The 16,125-nt window shown below is 46.3% G+C and overlaps 1 protein-coding gene across 3 annotated transcripts in view; it reads left to right on the forward strand.

Moving 5' to 3' along the window:
- Positions 1 to 16,125, forward strand: part of ADCY5 (adenylate cyclase 5) — a 285,163-nt gene that overhangs the window by 245,392 nt on the left and 23,646 nt on the right. For 2 of the 3 annotated variants that reach the window (XM_077320443.1, XM_077320440.1), the window contains exons 12-14: positions 972 to 1,059; positions 2,146 to 2,223; positions 15,134 to 15,250. In XM_077320443.1, the coding sequence (XP_077176558.1) occupies positions 972 to 1,059; positions 2,146 to 2,223; positions 15,134 to 15,250 (283 nt within the window). The remainder of the gene's footprint in view (positions 1 to 971; positions 1,060 to 2,145; positions 2,224 to 15,133; positions 15,251 to 16,125) is intronic. The other variant, XM_077320441.1, reaches the window with a different exon arrangement.

A 16,125-nucleotide genomic window follows, 5' to 3' on the forward strand; every position in this document is an offset into this window, starting at 1 on the left:
GTGCTGATTTGAAGGGTCATTTTTTAATGGTGTCCCCCTGTCTGTTGTTGTTGAGCTGGTGGTTGCTTTAATGATACAATAGACACAATCATCAAAACAATTGTAAATTGTTTCTGGATTTTTGAATATAATGCATTGTACAGATTAATTACATTGTGCTTGGCTGCAGCTGTTTCCATCTCAAATCCACTGAGCTGCCATCCAGGGTTATTGTTTTTCCTTGTTGCTGGCTTGAGGATTGACCCACAGTAACCACTCTCCGATTGTAAAATGTTCCTCTTCTCCTAGGGCTCTAATTTCAGCAGGCTGTCATCTCCTATCCAAGATATCATTTCTGTGTTTAATCTCTGGCTGTGCTGATAATTTAAAGGGAACTATGATCCACTTTTGTGATCAGTTTGTCTTCAACATGCTTTCTCAACTAGGGTTTCATGAAACCTTGGGGTTTCTTGACAGCCCTGGAAGGGTTTTCCAAATGTTATGGGGTCATATATGGTCATGTTGCCTTGCCTCTCCCCCAGTGGCCAATGATGGGCCTGAAGGGAAAAGATGGGGCCCTGGCTGGGCATATACACAGCTATGCTTCCAAACCTTATTCTGCATGATTGCACCACTTCTGGAGTTTCTTAAAGCCTGGAGAATGTTTCAGGGGTTTCTCAGCCATAAAAGAAATTGAGGAAGGCTGGTCTTCAGTATCATCTGCCAACCTACAGTTACCATCCTCCAGGTGGGGCCTGGAGTTCTCTGGGGATTATAACTCCAGATGACAGGGATCAGTTGCCATGGGGGGAAAAAGGCTGCTGTGGAGGATTGTACCCTGGTGAGGCTCTCCCCTCCCTAAACCCAGCCCTCTCCAGGCTCCTCCCTCAAATATCCAGGATTTTCCAACCTATAGCTGACAATCTTATGCCAGCACATCCACTGTACAGTTTATTATGTATATCCTGCATGACTATTTTTGTTTGTTTCAGCTCCATATTCATGCTGGGGTTTTACCTGACCAGTTTTGTCATCCTCACCACAGTGGTGTTTGTTTCAGTCATTTACTCCTGTGTAAAGGTAGGTACCAGTAATTTAAATTGCTTTGCTTTAATATCTGATTAAATTACCATGCCAGTCCTCAACTGTTGCATCAGTTGTCTAATAAACTCTTTACTCTGGATTCTCTGATTCCACTCTCCACCTCCACATGCAGCCAGTTGGGTGATCTTGGTCCAGTCAGATCTCTCTCAGTCTCTCCTTCCTCTGTTGTGGGGAGATGAAAGGAAGGCGATTGTAATCTGATTTGACACTCCTTCGGGTAGTAAAAAGAGGGTACAAAAGAACAGCTTCTTCTTATCTCTCCAGTAGACGGTGATTTGTTCTTCACACAGTTGATTGTTGGTCAACTGCTAGTGTTTATTGGAACCATATTACTAATTGGGAAAAGGGCTGCTCTACTAACTCTGTCAGCTGAGTTGAGGCCAAAGTAGGCACATGGTTAGAGACCCGTGATTTCATTAACCTCTGTTAAATGGCAGCTCTGGAAAGAGTGGTATGATTTGGATTGGGACCACATTGCCACTGCTGTCCATGCTGCAGAGGATGCCTTTCACCTGCTCAGTCCTGTTTACCTGAGGGACATGATGGGCGGCATCTGCAGAACTCTCTATTGCTGTTCAAGCTTGAGAGGAGATTTTAGATTGCACAGGAGATTACATCTGCTCTGGGGCAGGTGGGAGGCCCCTGAGAAATGAATTGGATACTTGGGTCTTTGATTGCTGATCCCTACAATAGGCATTCCAGAGGTCAGTGTGTGAGACGAACAGGACTGGCTCAAGCTGTTTTTCCCTCTGTTTGCTTAATTCACAACTTCATGGCAGCTGCCCTAAGTACAACTTTCCTCTCCCCAAAGTTTAGATGGATTTTCACAGGTACTGTATTTTTCCCCCCTTGATAAATCTAATTTTGTTTATGTTGCTTGATATAGATGACACATGATCCTTTCCAAAGGTTTAACTGTATCATTCAGTTAAGAGCGAAAAGTTTCCTTTATTACATTTCTTCAAGGTCCTTTTTGCATATTACAATATTAATATTTCATTAATTAACTGGTTAATCAATGTCACTTTCAAGGATTCCCCTCACTTTGTTTGTGCCTCCTAGGAAGAAACATATATTCACTGCATGTGGTCCGATTATCAAGGAAAAAGGATTACTGGGTGCTATAAAAAGGAGTTCCAGGTGTGTTTGAAGGAATTTTCATGCCTTAGTTTCTGGCTCTAGAATACTCCCTAGAAGGATATAGGGAGTCTAGATAACTAGAATGATAAAGGAACCACTTTATTATTAAGAACACTGTTATTAGTAATAGTTCTCACACTTTTGGAAGCACCACTGAGACGGTTTCCACACTAGGAATTTTGCTGCCCTGGCTCGTGTGCAGGAGCACAAACCTGGGGCAAATGAAGTGCACCGGGCCAAATGAGCAGAAAGAGTCAGGGCAACCTGCCCTGGCTCAAACTCCAGCCTATTTCTCCAGCTCAGAGCTCCCCAACATGGGCATTGTTACATCTACAGGGTTGCTAGGGGCTGGTAATTGGTAGGAGTTGTGGGGCTGGACATGGGGGAATGCTATAGGTCAACAATGTTAAGTCACTGCTGACTCTCCAAGTTAAAATATGAATGCTCTAAAGGTAATGGGAACCTAAGCTTCTTTATTAAATGCACCTTCTAGTTGACATCTGTAATTAATTAAAGCTCTCCTATCTTTAAAAATGGTGGCCACTACTCTGCCTGACAAAGTGATGCTGCAGAGAAGGCAAGGGAGGTTTCCAAACATTTCATCACAATATTATGAACATAAAAATGGCAAATTGTATAAGAAACATCTGTGTACTGTATGTTTGCTTGAAAAGTTATTTAAATTTTCTTTCCAATGTAAAACATATCTTAAATAGAAAATTACCTTGGTTAACAACTACTCAAATATACATACATTTAGAAAATGTCACGTTTCAATTGCTTTGCTAGTTTGACTGTGTCACACGGGATATGAACAATTTCCAGTATGCAAAAGAATGTTATTGCAGATGAGAATTTCTGATCACCTTCTCTGAATTAATTTTGGAATTTCTAAGATGAATAAGAATGGATACAAACAGGGAAAATGAGATTCTGTTCTGTTTGTGGTTTGTGGTGGAGCCACAACTGAACCACAGACCATCACGATCTAAAAAGGCTTCACACGAACTAAACCAGCTCGTGTTGTGGTAGAATCCCCCCTAAGATGCTAGAGACACCAAACTCACAGGGAATCTCCAGCTGACTAGCATTTACATGCCTCTGAAGTTTGGTGATAATTGAATTTATGTAGTTAAGTGCCCCCAAAGAAGATACTTTCTGGGGGAATGGCAAGTTCAGGAGATTTACCAATGAGGCAAGTGAGTACTTCCTGAGCTTTCCATCCTGCCATTTTGGGTGGCATTCTCAGAATCCCTGGGAACATGACCTCTTGGATGGTGGCCTGCCTTGGGTCCCACCACAGCACTCAGAGTGCATCACCTCTAACTATTTGCTTATTAAAAGACTACACTCCATCTCCCCCCAAACCCTTTCAAAAATAAAATTATGACATACTTTAGTAACTAAAATGAAAAGTAGTTTTAAGGTGTGTTGTGATTCATTCTGAGGGAAAATAAACACTAGGTTGGTGACCCACTTGATCCTACCATTTCCAAGGGATATTTGAGGACATACTTTGGTGATCCATGACGGTAAATACAACAGCGTGCTAGAACATAGTAGAGTGTGGTAACTAGTATGCAATTATAACTTCTCTGGTGATTCAGTTGGTTTTGCTTTTTATGTCCTGGTGCACAACTTGAGTGGTTGAATGGCCCTTGGTGGTATAACAACCTATGAATTTTTTTTTTAAAGGCTGCCCTGGAAGGTTTATTTCTTGCTATCTTCATTCCCCTTTATCCTCCGTTTCTGTAGCCATGTCAACCAGCTAAGTGATCAGTTCCCCTTCTCCATTCTTTATGGTTACCATCTTTTTAGACTAAAAAATATTGGCTTCCTTGGTCAAACCTGCAAGGTGAAGTTAGGTAAGAACCTGGCAGATCGGAGATGGAAGCAGGACAGAATCTGGGAGAGAACAAGGACAGAACTGAGTGACCCTGGCACAATCTGAAATGGAATGGAATTTTTCACCCACTCCCATGAGCTAACTGTGTTCTCAACACCCCCCATCCCAAATGCTGGTAGATACTGCCACTGTTCTTCCCAAAAGATCCTGGTAAATATTTGGCAATGCTCCATTTGTGGTTCTTCCCCCTTACCTCTGTTGATGAGATACCTTGTCTTTTGGCTTGAATCTTCCTCACCTCCGTATAGCATTGCTGTCTGGCCTTCCTGTATCCTTTGATTTTTCCTGATTAGAAATATGTGCCCCCCCAGTTTGGGGAATTAATCATTATGTAAATATTAGATTCTGTTCAAATAGCTTTACAATAAAAAACTTATCTGTACACCGCCCGTGGCGCCGCGGGCGCCACGGACTAAATAATTCGTTAAGGGGCCTTGAGGTGGGCTTTGTCCGTGATGAGGAAGGGTCTGGATTGGACCCTTCCTCACGACAGACAATCGGAGGGACCAATCGGCAGGTGCGAAGCGCCTGCCGATTGGTCCCTCCGATTCCCAGCCCCAGCAACTGCGAGCCGCGCGCAGCGCGCCTCGCAGTTGCTCCCAGCCTGACGCGGCGAGAGGCGCAAAGCACCTCTCACCGCATCAGGCCGGACCCCAAGGGAGCCGCCGACGCAAACACAAGACTCCAGCCGCCGAGAAGCTGGAGAGAAAAAAAAAACACCCCCAGAGGAGCCTTTCGCAGCTCCAAGCCGGCGCCCAGGAGAGCCAGCAGAAAAAAAAACTCCTGTAGGAGCCCTTCGCAGCTCCAAGCCAGCACGCCCACGAGAGCCAGCAAAAAAAAAAACTCCTGTAGGAGCCTTTCGCAGCTCCAAGTCGGCGCCCACGAGAGCCAGCAGAAAAAAAAACTCCTGTAGGAGCCCTTCGCAGCTCCAAGCCAGCACGCCCACGAGAGCCAGCAGAAAAACATTAACCCTGTAGGAGCCTTTTGCAGCTCCAAGCCGGCGCCCACGAGAGCCAGCAGAAAAAAAAACTCCTGTAAGAGCCCTTCGCAGCTCTAAGCCGCCGCCCACGAGAGCCAGCAGAAAAACATTAACCCTGTAGGAGCCTTTCGCAGCTCCAAGCCGGCGCCCAGGAGAGCCAGCAGAAAAAAAAACTCCTGTAGGAGCCCTTCGCAGCTCCAAGCCAGCACGCCCACGAGAGCCAGCAGAAAAACATTAACCCTGTGGGAGCCTTTCGCAGCTCCAAGCCGGCACGCCCACGAGAGCCAGCAGAAAAAAAAACTCCTGTAAGAGCCCTTCGCAGCTCTAAGCCGGCGTCCACGAGAGCCAGCAGAAAAAAAAACTCCTGTAGGAGCCTTTCGCAACTCCAAGCCGGCACGCCCAAGAGAGCCAGCAGAAAAACATTAACCCTATAGGAGCCTTTCGCAGCTCCAAGCCGGCACGCCCACGAGAGCCAGCAGAAAAAAAAATCCCCTGGAGGAGCCTTTCGCCGCTTCAAGCCGGCGCCCTGGGAGCCCCGGCAGCCGCCCACAGCGCAGCTGCTGGGTGCTCCCTGCCCTCATTGCCCCAGAACACAATGGAGCCGCCGGGAAAGCCGCAGAAGAACAAAAAAATGCAGAGGAGACGCCGCCCGCCTCCTCTTTCAGGTAGCCTGTCCCTCGCTCTGTCCCTCGCCTGCCGCTCGCTCTGGTCCCCACCTGCTAGCGCCCATTGTCTTCTTCAAACAATGGGCTTTTTTACTAGTTATATAGAAAATGCATATGCCAACTCCTCAGAGACATAATCCAACAGAGTCTTTAGTGTGCTTAACCCCATTAAATGCATTGCCCCATTTCTACTGCACTGCTAAATCATGCCCAAAGGAATGAGTGTGTAGGAGTTCCCTCCCTATCTGTCCCTTTTATATAATAAACTAGGGGCAAAGCCCGTTGTATACAAGAATACAACGGGCACTAGAGCTTGGCAGTGGGAAGAGGAAGGGAAGGAGTTGTCTGGTCTGTAAGGGCATGGGGTTGAATGTGTGTGTTGTGTGGGAGGTTGTGGTGGCGTAGTGGCAAATGAGGGCATGAGTGTGGAGATATGGGTGTCAAGAAACTGTTGTTTGGAATGTTTGTTGAATGTGGGAGAAGACTGACCTTTGGGCATAGTGGTTACAGATGAACTTTCCAGAGCCATGTCTTCAGATATGTGAAGGGAAAATCAGACTGAAGACTCTTCTTAGGGGAAGATTACATGGCAACCAATTCCCCCCAGTTCTGCGTCATTTCCCCTCTTGTGGGAATTAGGCCACAGACACTGAAAAGCCCCTCTGCCCTAATACACATGGGGTAGTCACAGTACACAGGTGTCCACCCTGTTCTTTCTTCTCCATTTTTTCACTGTTCATAAAATGTTATGTGCCCACATGCTTCTTTCATGGTTGCTCCTTAGAAGAACGGATTTTTGTTTACTACCCAAAGGAGTCTCAAAGCAGTTTACAAACACCTTTTCTATTTGTCTCCCCACAGCAGTCAACCTGTGAGGTATGTGGGGCTGTGAGAGGTCTGAGAGAACTGGGAATGGGCCGCAATGACCCAGCTGGCCTAAGGTGTCTCAAAGCATTTTCCAGTCATCTTTCCTTCCTCTCTCTCTAGCCGGCCGCCATTACACAAACGCATGCCGGTGTCCGCCCAGAGCAAGTTCAGCAGTACTCGACAGTACCCCAACGATTTTCGCCAGCCAAAGCTTAAATCAACCAAACATGACTTTTGACTGGCGAAAATTCGTTGGCACGCTCAGGGGAAAGTTTTTTAAAATGAACGTGGAACGGCGACTCCGCTAGCCGGAGGTCTAGCCGCCGATGGAAGGGGTTGTCCGCACCCCAGCACAACCACGCACCCGGAACCACACACACAAACACCCACTACACATAAACCGCCCCTCATGATATCGCATCGCATCATATCTGTTGAACCCCTCAAAGCTGTACAGGACTGCGGTCGGCGAATGTTCGTTGCAACACTCAGGGGAAAGTTTTTTTAAATGCTCCCTGCACGTTTACTCCGCTAGGTCTGGCCGATGGTAGACGGGGTTTTAAGCTTTGGGGCATGTTTTGCGTGACGGTGTGTGCTACTGTGCTTTTGAAATAGTATTGTGCTGTCCGGGCAAAATTCCCGAAAGTGGTCGTGCTGGAAAGCCAGGCGCCGTCTCATTGCCTCGTTGATCTGCGCTCGGTCCGAGAAAAAAAAATGGCGAACAGTTCGCCGGAAGTTTGGAGGAAAGGCTCAGGAGGAGGGACTTCGAAGAACCCGCAACAATGTTAACGCACATGTCTTTAGCGCTAGTGTTGCAGATTGGTTGCAGGAGTGTATCGCTATCCGGAGGGTGAATCCACTTTTTGCGATTCCCCTAAAAGCGCTACAACGAAGCGCTTTTTGCTGATTGGTTTCAGGAGTGTTGCAAATTGTGTACGACGTCGTGCGTTATGGCAAATCAATAGCGTTACCAATTGGCAACGATTGTGCGATTTTGAAGCCGTGCAAAAAGCCCCAAACAGTTGCTGGTAAGGGCTGGCCATAGCCCAGGAGGGACACTCCTGCACCACTCCCTACCAACTGCAGGCAAAAATGGCTCCTTTGAAGGCTGGACTTTGAGGCATTGCACGATTTTGAAGTCCCACCTCCAAACCTCCAGGAATATTTCCAACCCAGGGGTAGCTAACCTCCAGGTGGAGCCTGGAGAGCTCTTGGAGTTACAGCTCACCTGCAGAGTATAAAGATCAGCTCCCCAGGCAGAAAGGGCTACTTTGGAGAGGGTTGTGGTAGAGAAGAAACATTTAAGGCCTCCCACGCAGGTTGTTGTTGTTGAATTGAAAGACTTGAGGCCTACTGCATAGGGTTGTTGTGCAGATGAAACAGGAGACAAAAGAGCCAGCTTCCACTGCAGAATAACGCTGTGCAGAGAGCTGCAGAGAGTTGCAAAGAAGAAAGACACATGGCTTGGCTGTGTCTAACCCCCGGCCAGAGCAGTATTTGAAGTGAGAAGGGGCTTTTCTGTGGCCTCCCTGTCAGGCAACTGTTTGGCATAAGGGGAAAGTCCCCCCCCCTCAAAAGGAAGGCCCTCAGGCTCCCCTGCGTTGCTCTTGGAAAGGCCTCCCTCCCCTCAGTCAGGGCCTGTCAGAGGCTCCTTCGCAGCAGGCCTGAAGGGAGGGGGGAGCACTCTGCAGCCTCCTGCCAGGTCTGTCAGGGCTCTGAGGCAATTTGCAGTTGGACATGACAGTTAGGACAGCCTTGGGGTGAAAAGGGCTGGCGCAGCCTCTGTTCTCATCCCCCTTGGCAGCCCTGCTGACCTCCTCTTCCTTTGGTGGTCAGGAGCAGACTGGCAGCCATTGCTTTAGGATGCTTAGGGCTAATCCTGCGTTGAGCAGGGGGTTGGACTAGATGGTCTGTATGGCCCCTTCCAACTCTATGATTCTATGATTCTCCAGATTGTCCCTGGCTGGATGGAATTTTGGTCTGTCCTGGTAAGGGGCCAATCGGAAGGCGCGAAGCTTGTCAGTCCAGGGCCATGGGACCAATTGTTGCCCTTCCCCATCACGGACTGAGCCCACCTCAACACCCCTTACTGTTTTATTAAGAGGGAAAAGATGTGCGTGTGATCATTATGTCACCCTGTACTGGAATGAACATAAGCAGATGTTGTGCCAGAGTGGTGGATGCCACCAGTGATGTGAAGACGGTTGTTTGAAGAATTCACAAGTTGTGTGAGAAGTTTGCCTGAAGTCTTTAGTCTGTGAAAGGCCAAGCTTCCAAACCCATCAAGTGTCCACCCACCTGTTCTTACAAAACTCTCCCATCATAGATTGTCACTGTTTTCTCAACCCGCTGCCTGGCTTCATATTTTATTGCCTAGTGCTTCGCTCACGGTCCACATTCCTGAACATGTAAGGAAGATTCTTATCACAAAATTGTTTTAATGCTTTTACAGGACATGTTTTATGTGCTTTGGGTTTTACATTTCAGTTATACAATTCTGAAAAATGAATAACACAGGTATTAGGTTTAAAAAAATTTTTTTTAACAGATCTTATTCGAGTATGATAAATGTCTGAACAATATCCACCAATTTCTAAAGCAGGGGTAGTCAAACTGCGGCCCTTCAGATGTCCATGGACTACAATTCCCAGGAGCCCCTGCCAGAATTCGCTGGCAGGGGCTCCTGGGAATTGTAGTCCATGGACATCTGGAGGGCCACAGTTTGACTACCCCTGTTCTAAAGTGTGAGAATCGAATTCTTGATGTGTTTCAGAACAGGGTGGGAGGTTGAAAAGCCAGACATTCCTTACAGTGTTCCAAAACCTGAAAGCAACCAGAGAGAATAAGAACATACACAGTTGCCATTTACCAGAAATGGCCGATTACAGCAGGAGGAGACATCGGTTTGGAAGGGGATGGGGTGTGGCCTGTTGCCACAGACGGAACCTGGGCTTGCCGGCTACTGCTCCTTGCTGACTGTCATTGGTGTATGGGCTGGGAGGTGAGCCAAAGGGCTGTGACATGTGGCCCTTTACATCCAGGCACGTGCTTACCCTCAGCCTCTGTCTCAGTGGATTGCCTTACTGCTTCCCACCCGCCTGCCTGCCCCTTTAATTTGGTTCTCTGTGCTTCTAATCAGGGTTACCTGCTCCTGTTTTTGTCTTTGTGGTTTCATTACGTTATTTACTCATAGATAGCAGTTATTTGGCATGGGATGGACCCATATTGGAGAGATGCCATGCCTGTGCAGCAGACTCCCCCAAATGAGGCAACCTCCATAAGAGGCTATGGGGCCACCAGGCCATCCCCCGTTTGGGGAAAGGTCACCTGGCTTGCATTTCTGGGTGGTAGGGAGAACTTAACAGAGGCTGATACCTTCAGGATACCAGCTTGCCTGCCACCTCACAGGTGCCAAGCAGGCCTCTAGGCCTGTGGGGCTTGGGCATATGCACTGCCTGATGCCCGGGTCAGGCTGCTTGATTGCTGTCTGCTGGCCACAGGATGGCTGGATCTGACCATGCAGTGTCCACACTAATTTGCATGACAATTAAAGCTATAGGTGAATATTTGCCCAAACTTCTTTGTGTTCTCTGAGTCTGGGTAACTATCCCCTTGCCACCAGCTACCAAAAACCGCAAAGAACTTAGTGCAGCCTAAGCAGAGTTACATTCTTCCGTCCATTGAGGTCAATGGGCTTAGGGGGGAATAACTCAGTTTAGCACTGCACTGGTAAACTTTCTGCTTGCTAGTGAAGAACAGGGTCATAGTTGGTATGATCTCCATGTGGCACCAAGGTGTGTTATACTGGCTTTTCTTTTGTACCCATCTGCTAAAGCAAGGCTGGTATTGTAAAAATCTTAATTTTTTATACCACCGAACCCTATCCTACTTTCCCACCTGCCCTTCCCATTCTCCCAAACTAGAAGACAAATATTAGCGCTGGGTGGATGGATGCAGGTAAAAGCATCAGGCTTGAAGCCATTCGGCATTACTGCAGGGTTGTTTCTTCCTCTTTTTTATAGCAGGCAGCAGCTAATCAGTGCTTCTGTCATCAAACACTCTCATAATTATGCTTGTGTAGGCAGCGGGGCACAGGCAAAATGTGATCCCTCTGAGCAAGAAGAAAGAGGAGCAAAAAGGCGGAGGGGGGGGAGGCAAGTGATTAGTCATCACTAAAGAGCAGCATACGGGCCGTTTCTCACTGTCCCTTTAAAAAGATCTGTTAGAAGGCTGGCTGGGGCAGTAATAATGATGGATTTTGAAGCTGTTCTCTCTGCGTCTGGCTCCGCTTCCCCTCAAGGAGCCAAACTGAGGAGACGAAATGCACGCTCAGCAGGGAAGCGATATCGTTTTGTATATTTGAGAAGTACCTCTTTCATCGCTCTCTTGATTTTAGCATTTATAAGATAGATGGGAATTTGCCTTTTTAAAGGCTGGTGGAGGAAGGTGAAGGGGGAGCCGCTGAGAAAAGAGAGTTCCCTGAGCAGACCAGGCCAGGCCAGGAATGGCAGAGACAAATTTTCCCAGGGATCCAAATTAACTGGTCTGTCAAATACTCTCTCAGACATGGTTTCTTTTATTTATGGTTGCAGTGTGAAATCAGGGTCTGACTCGCAGCCTTGGGCAATCCTCAAATCCAAGTTTGCCTCCACAGATCGCCTCCTCTTCCCACTATGTGGTCATTGGGCCGGCTTCACCACTTGTACTGCAGCAAAGGCAGCACCAGGGAACAAGCTAGGGTTGAGCCATGATGTCAGGATTTGTCACCCAACTGTGGTTCATAATCTAACTGCAAGCTGTGATTTTAGAAACTGGTTTGATGTACTCTGAGGACCAAACTCCACATTGTAGAATCATAGAATCATAGAGTTGGAAGGGACCTCCTGGGTCATCTAATCCAACCCCCTGCACTATGCAGGACACTCACATCCCAATTGCTCATCTACTGTCACCTGCCACCCCTTTGCCTTCACAGAATCAGCCTCTCCATCAGATGGCTATCTAGCCTCTGTTTAAAAATTTCCAAAGATGGAGAACCCACCACCTCCCGAGGAAGCCTGTTCCACTGAGAAACCACACTAACTATCAGGAACTTCTTCCAGATGTTTAGATGTAATTTGTTTTGAATTAATTTCATCCCATTCGTTCTAGTCTGTCCCTCTGGGGCAAGAGAGAACAATTCTGCTCCATCCTCCATATGGCACCCTTTTAAATACTTGAAGATGGTTATGTTTTCTAATGGCTCACATCTGCATTTGCATTCCCCTCAGCAACTGTGGGAAGCAGCATTTTAAAGGTCCTTAGGGTCCAATTCAGTCTGGGATCGTGGAGTGTAGGGATGGTCTCTACCTTCTCTCTCTGGCATTTTCATAAGCCAAAACAGCTCTAGAGGGAATTATTTGCCGTATTTTGGAGCAGCACGTGCAGTATTCCATGCATGCATAGCTCTGAAATTGAGCATATGACTCCCCCTGAGCCATTTCAGGTCAGGAAAATGCCACAGGAGAGAGGCAGGAGCCCCTCCTTCCTCTAAGCATGGCTCTAATCCAATTGGCTTCCCATGTGCCTTTAAAATGCTGCTTCCTAAAGCTGCTGTGTGGCTGCAAGGAAGACCCATTATGAAACGGGTCTTTTCAAAATATAATGTGAAGTTTGGCCCTAACCATAATCCTAGGAGTGGCGTGTGTTTGTATTATCACACTTGTTGTTTTTAGGTGTGAAGTTGTGTCCGACCCATCGTGACCCCATGGACAATGATCCTCCAGGCCTTCCTGTCCTCTACCATTCCCCGGAGTCCATTTAAGTTTGCACCAACTGCTTCAGTGACTCCATCCAGCCACCTCATTCTCTGTCATCCCCTTCTTCTTTTGTCCTCGATCACTCCCAGCATTAGGCTCTTCTCCAGGGAGTCCTTCCTTCTCATGAGGTGGCCAAAGTATTTGAGTTTCATCTTCAGGATCTGGCCTTCTAAGGAGCAGTCAGGACTGATCTCCTCTAGGACTGACCGACTTGTTCGCCTTGCAGTCCAAGGGACTCGCAAGAGTCTTCTCCAGCACCAGAGTTCAAAAGCCTCAATTCTTTGACGCTCGGCCTTCCTTATGGTCCAACTTTCACAGCCATACATTGCAACTGGGAATACCGTAGCCTTGACTAAACGCGCTTTTGTTGGCAGGGTGATGTCTCTGCTTTTTAGGATGCTGTCTAGATTTGCCATAGCTTTCCTCCCCAGGAGCAAGCGTCTTTTAATTTCTTTGCTGCAGTCCCCATCTGCAGTGATCTTGGAGCCCAGGAAAATAAAATCTGTCACTATCTCCATTTCTTCCCCATCTATTTGCCCGGAATTGAGAGGGCCGGATGCCATGATCTTTGTTTTCTTGATGTTGAGTTTCAAGCCAACTTTTGCACTCTCCTCCTTCACCCGCATCAACAGGCTCTTTAGTTCCTCTTCACTTTCTGCCATTAGAGTGGTATCATCTGCATATCTGAGGTTGTTGATATTTCTCCCTGCAATCTTGATCCCAATTTGTGACTCCTCTAACCCTGCCTTTCTCATGATGTGCTCTGCATACAAGTTAAATAGGCAGGACGACAGTATACAGCCTTGCCGAACTCCTTTCTCAATTTTGAACCAATCAGTGATTCCATGTTCAGTTCTCACTGTTGTTTCTTGACCTGCATATAGGTTTCTCAAGAGACAAATAAGATGCTCTGGTATTCCCATCTCTTTAAGAACTTGCCACAATTTGTTGTGCTCCACACAATCAAAGGCTTTAGCATAGTCAATGAAGCAGAAGTAGATGTTCTTCTGGAACTCCCTAGCTTTCTCCGTGATCCAGCGTATCTTGGCAATTTGATCTCTAGTTCCTCTGCCTCTTCGAAATCCTGCCTGTACTTCTGGAAGTTATCACACTAGCCATACTTAAATTAAACCACAGTTTAATTCAAATGTCATCATTTGAACTGGCACTCAAGATTTCGTGTTCAGGATGATGTTAGTGCTTCTGGAGGACTTATGTCCTGGTGGGGGATACTTAACTGGGAGCCCAGAAATTTAATCCACCCCCAATTTAGACTGTGGAGAAGAGCATGACAGGGTAAGGTTACCTGTGCATCTGGTGTTTGTAGTTTGCAGGGGGTCCATTCTACATACTTTTCAACCTGAGCCTGACATTTTCTCGGGGGGGGGAGGATATAACTCTGACTCCCAAATCCAATCTGCCCATAACTGGTGGGGTATGTGGTGGAGTATCATGGAGAGTTTCCCTGAGAATTTGATTCTCTAGCTTGCACAGGGTCCATTCTGTACCCTTCAGAACCTGCACCTGTCACTTCCCCAGATGGCACTTTTCGGGGCACACCTTCTTTAGGAGGGCTGTAACTCAAATCCTGTAAATCCGGTCCTCATCAAACTTGGAGGACAGGTAGAGAAGAATCTCTTGTGAGTTTGGTGTCTTTAGCAGGTGGGAGGGGGTGTTCTACTGCATCACGAACTGAACCAATTTGTTTAGTTTCAAAAGATTTGTGAGAGTATGTGGTTTGTGAACTGGAGGTGCCACAAACCATGAACTGAATCACATTTCCCTGGGTTGTGCCCGTCTGTAAACACAATTTAGTTCTCCATAGTCCAAATATAGGCATTTACGGTTCCCAATATTGCCTTGCCCAGTACTACAGAGATTTTTGCCAGGCACTGCCACACTGTCAGCAGGGGAAGAGGGCATTCTCCAAGCCCCCCCCCCCCATTTACCCAAACTCTAAGGAACCTCCAGTATGATGATGTCACGCAAAAGTGACATCAGCAGTGATGTTCTGGCCTTTGGGGAAATTCTATGGTAAAAAATCAGCCTCAGACCAGATCATCATGAAAGTGGCTGTTTTGGGGGTGATATCCCAAAGAGGGGCAAGCAACACCAAAGCAGAGGTTCCCCTAGCTCCAGCAGGGGCCTGGCATCCATAGATTTTGAGAACCTGTAACTGGGGAGGGCAGTTTGGGAAGAATGTGATGTTACTTCAGATGATGTTCTAGGCCAGGGGTAGTCAACCTGTGGTCCTCCAGATGTTCGTGGACTACAATTCCCATGAGCCCCTGCCAGCAAACTCTGGCAGGGGCTCATGAAAATTGTAGTCCATGGACATCTGGAGGACCACAGGTTGACTACCCCTGTTCTAGGCTACCAATCCTACTTGCTGTGGTCTTTACAAGAGACTAGAATCATTCCTAGAGTGCCTCTATGTGGCAGCCATTTCTTTGTTCACCTTAGTTTCTTGGGGGGCAGGATATTGGGGGTGTGGACTGGTAATCCTCTATCCCACATGAATAAATGGGAGACTTAGTTTATAAGCACAGATAATGCACATCCCTGATCACTAAATGTTCTTAGTTTTTTAATGGGAGATCAGCATTTGAGCATGCTAAAACATTTTGTTCTTCAGCTGGTAAGGCATTTGTACATGATCATGCTTTAATGTATCTCTTTTCCCTTTTATTACTAGCTTTTCCCAGCTCCACTCCAGACTCTCTCAAGGAATATTGTTCAGTATAGGACCAATAACACCATAGTTGGAGTAATCACCATTGTCCTAGTTTTCCTGTCAGCCTTTGTCAACATGGTATGTTAAACAGTTCTTTTGTTGGCTTAGTTGCACTGTGTTCTGGATCGTGGAATATAATTCAAAAGACAGCAGTTTGTTAATATCAAGATGATCTTGTTTGGAAGATCTTGAAAGATGCGGTAAACATCTCTGATTGAGAATGTGGTGAATGTTTAAATCCACTGCTAAAAGGTATATCCTTTTCTCTACGCAAAACTCCGATCCTCCTTCTCTGATAGAGAGATTTAAGAGAGTTTTGTCATGTGTTTTAATTGACATATTTTTAAAAATTGATGCAGCCGTGAAATCAAACGGTGAAGAACGCTGGGCTGGAATGCAATGTTAGGCATGAACCGAATATGGAAGAGTAAGGATATCAGCCTTAATACAAAGTGCCAGCTAGTCGACACTGTTGTCTTTCCCATAAAAAGCTATGGATGCGAAAACTGGACCCTGAAGAAGGAAGACAGGAGAAGAATAGATGTTTTCGAATTATGGTGTTGGAGACAAATGCTGCAAAGTTACCAACAAGACAGTTTTAGAGAGGAGCAAACCAACTATGTCATTAGAAAGGAAGATATTACAGCTAAGGCTGAGAAAATGCTCAGCCATTTAGTTTCCTCCTCAATTTATTATAGAAAACATTATATATTGAAGAATACTCTTTAATTGTAGAGATAATAAGAATTGTTTTATAAGACATGGAGAATAACATTTTAGTATTCTTTGCATTTATTATTTTGAAGTGTTTTGTGTTAACAATTTTAAAAAATTAAAAAGGTAGCTCAGTTCATGCTAGGTTAATTTCAAGTTGCAGTCATTTTGATTTCCATCTAACCAACCTACATGAATGATTTAAGATTGCCAAGAAGACTGACCAATTTCATATCTAT

Source organism: Paroedura picta, chromosome 2 (assembly GCF_049243985.1).
Source record: "Paroedura picta isolate Pp20150507F chromosome 2, Ppicta_v3.0, whole genome shotgun sequence".
NCBI classification, from domain to species: domain Eukaryota; kingdom Metazoa; phylum Chordata; class Lepidosauria; order Squamata; family Gekkonidae; genus Paroedura; species Paroedura picta.